General features: G+C 39.9%; 1 protein-coding gene across 8 annotated transcripts in view; it reads right to left on the bottom strand.

The window, feature by feature from the left end:
- arhgap12a (Rho GTPase activating protein 12a) overlaps nt 1-2,901 on the bottom strand; it is a 35,172-nt gene that overhangs the window by 14,273 nt on the left and 17,998 nt on the right. For 5 of the 8 annotated variants that reach the window (XM_016448392.1, XM_016448398.1, XM_016448421.1 and 2 more), the window contains exons 3-4: nt 1,927-2,184; nt 1,440-1,571 (exon numbers count right to left, since the gene is read on the bottom strand). In XM_016448392.1, the coding sequence (XP_016303878.1) occupies nt 1,440-1,571; nt 1,927-2,184 (390 nt within the window). The remainder of the gene's footprint in view (nt 1-1,439; nt 1,572-1,926; nt 2,185-2,901) is intronic. The other 3 variants (XM_016448416.1, XM_016448426.1, XM_016448440.1) reach the window with 1 other exon arrangement.

Here is a 2,901-nt window from a genome sequence, read left to right as displayed (position 1 = left end):
GCCCCCACCCACCCATGCACGATAATATCGTCTATCGGCGATCTCACTGACTGGCAATATGACGATTTGAAAAATGACCATATCGCCCAACACTACCTTGCGCGCATAGTTTTGATTAAAATACGTGTTGTTGTTGAGTGGTTGCATACAGTCTAGCCGCAAAAGTTCGGCACTGGCAATTTACTAAAGAGCAGATTAATGCAACTTCTCCCAGAGGATGAGGTGCTGGTTAGGTTGAGAGCTTGACTTTTTGAATTAGCCTCATGGCATTGGTTGGCTTTTTAACATTGTACTATTGTGTTAAGGTGTAAATGAATGAGTTTGACATTCAGGGTATATACAGGAATCATGGAGTTAAATGTAATACCTTTTAAGACCTTTTTTAAGACTCTTTCCATACATTTTAAGACCTCATCGCCACTGCAAGTTTTAACCGGTTACATCTGCGACACTTTAACTTACATTTAATATATATTGATTGTAAGATAGCGCAACTAAACAGACTTACTTTGATAACTCCTTATCAATACAACATAATTCAGATTTAACCCACTGGGGAAAATCAACCCATGGCAACAGTTTAAAAGCAGCCCAATTTCGTGGAAAAAAAACAACAACAACCCTGCATCCAACTCGAGCTGCAGAAGTCAGATTTGACTGATCACTGGTCAAAAGTAAGGAGAGATAACTGACAAGATGTTGGAGGATTTGCTCCTCAACAGATCCTGAGCTCATTGAAAAATATCTTATATCGTAAGATGTGCTCCCTTTACACAGTGCGCACGCAACCGCGAAATCAAAAGTGAACTGCGACTGCGAGCGCTCATTCATTTTGATAGCGGCGCCCTGATGCGCGAAAATTATATACAATATTAGAGCGCGCGATCGCGAAATCGAACGTGAAAGTGAACTGCGACTGCTAGCGCTCATTCAAAAGGGGTTTAAATACGCCACATATTGATAGCGGCGCCCTGATGCGCGAAAATAATATACAATATTAGAATGTTTGCGGGAGCACACACAAAAAATCGCGGGAGCGGATGGGAGCATGCGATAATGGTCAGAAATTCAGCCAGAGCGGGATCAACAAGCCCCGCGCTATCACACAGCGGCGCAGTCAGTCAGTGAGCGCTGAAACAGATGACGTCAAATCTTGCAGGATTCCATAAATAAACTACACAGAACCCCACTATTCGGACAAATATACTTAATGAAAAGATGATACAAAATTGAATACCTTGGAAAATGGCATTTAAGACTTTTTAAGGGCCTCAATTTTCTCTAAATTGATTTATCAACTTTTAATATTTTTTAAGACCTGCAGTCTTAAAAAGGACACCCTGCAGTTGTTGATTAAAAAGTTAGTCTTTTCTCCATTTGTGAGCTTAGTAAGACAAAAAAAAGTCAACCATGAAAACACACTGAGTTTGTCTTTGTACCTTCTCATTAGTATAGTCAGACACATAGAGAGTGTGTCCATGCTCATCCATTTCCTCAGACCAGCCTCTAGGGGGCGAACCGTACTGGCTGTCTGATTGGCTGCTCAGACAGTTTTCCTCTGAGGACAGAACCTTCACCCAGCCAATCACAAAAAAGCAAGACGAGTAGAAAGAAATATAGAGAGACACAAAGTAAAAGAGTTATTTCAGAGAGGCAGACAAGGAAAAAAGAGATGAGAAATAAATCACCAGTCAGTCAATCAACCCTTCACCCACCAGATAAGAGAAAATCAATTACACAGAATGCTTTGCATGCGTATAAATATACAGCTTAGGTTGAGAAAGAGTTTAGCTATCCCATCATGCATTTACCAAGACCACAACAGATATTTTGTCCCTGATGAAGCCAATACATGCGTGTGTGTTTGTGCGTGCATGCATCACTGTCTGTTGTGTTGAGTCTAATCAGAAGGTGTTGTGTGTGTACCTCAGTGTCAGTCATGTCTTGTTTCTCCTCTTTCCTGGTGAAGCTGTCCCGTGCCCGTGGGGGTTTCCAGGTCCTCTCCTGCGTGCTGCGGTTGTAGTAGAAGTGTCTGCCATTCTGGTCTTTGTGAGTCTCCCAGTCGCCATTGGTGTGGAGCGGAAAGGAGGACGGCAGTGGAGGGGTGGAGGACTGAGAGATCTTCAGCTCCTGTAGGTTTGTGTAGACAGGAGAGCCAGGCCTGCCCTGCCCTGAACCTAAAATCTGCATTACGAGAGAGAGACCATCGTTGTTAGAAATGGTTGTTTGATATAGCACAAATAATCAAGTAAAACTAAAATTGTAAAAAGCTTGCAATTAAATACACTTACTAAACAAATTTAATGCAATGCAACAACAGAGGAGTTTTGTGGGCAGAGGAATAGTTTACAGAATTTTTACCAGATCTGGAATAAGGAGCAAATTAAACTAGACACAGAAACACAGAAGGTCCAGAAAGTCTTAAAGGTTTAATTGGAGTGCCTAGCAACACCGTTTGAAAATGAAGGAATATAATCTACATATGATCTACTATATACATATATATATATATATATATATATATACACTGTATCTCACAGAAGTGGGCTAGTATATTTTTTTGTTTACTCGCCAGACTGAAATACTATACTATATATATATATATATATACATATATAATGTTTGCATCTGGACACATTTACTCTACTATTCCACCCTCTAGTAGTGCAGTATGACATAAAGAACTGAAGATGGATAAAATGAACTTATTCTGCTGCTTACAGGCTCAATTATTGTGACTTTATATGAAAATACAAGCTTAAACATGTTATTGTATAGAAACTGTATAAAAAAAAACTGTACAGAAAACCGCAAACCATACTGACTTTGAAATACAATTATACCCTATAGTGTTGTCACGGTACCAAAATTTCAGTATTCGGTACCGATACCAGTGAAACT

This window comes from Sinocyclocheilus anshuiensis, unplaced genomic scaffold (assembly GCF_001515605.1).
Source record: "Sinocyclocheilus anshuiensis isolate Anshui unplaced genomic scaffold, SAMN03320099.WGS_v1.1 scaffold850, whole genome shotgun sequence".
Classification (NCBI taxonomy): domain Eukaryota; kingdom Metazoa; phylum Chordata; class Actinopteri; order Cypriniformes; family Cyprinidae; genus Sinocyclocheilus; species Sinocyclocheilus anshuiensis.
The sequence above is the reverse complement of the archived record's forward strand: the minus strand, read 5'-3'. Positions and strand labels throughout refer to the sequence as shown.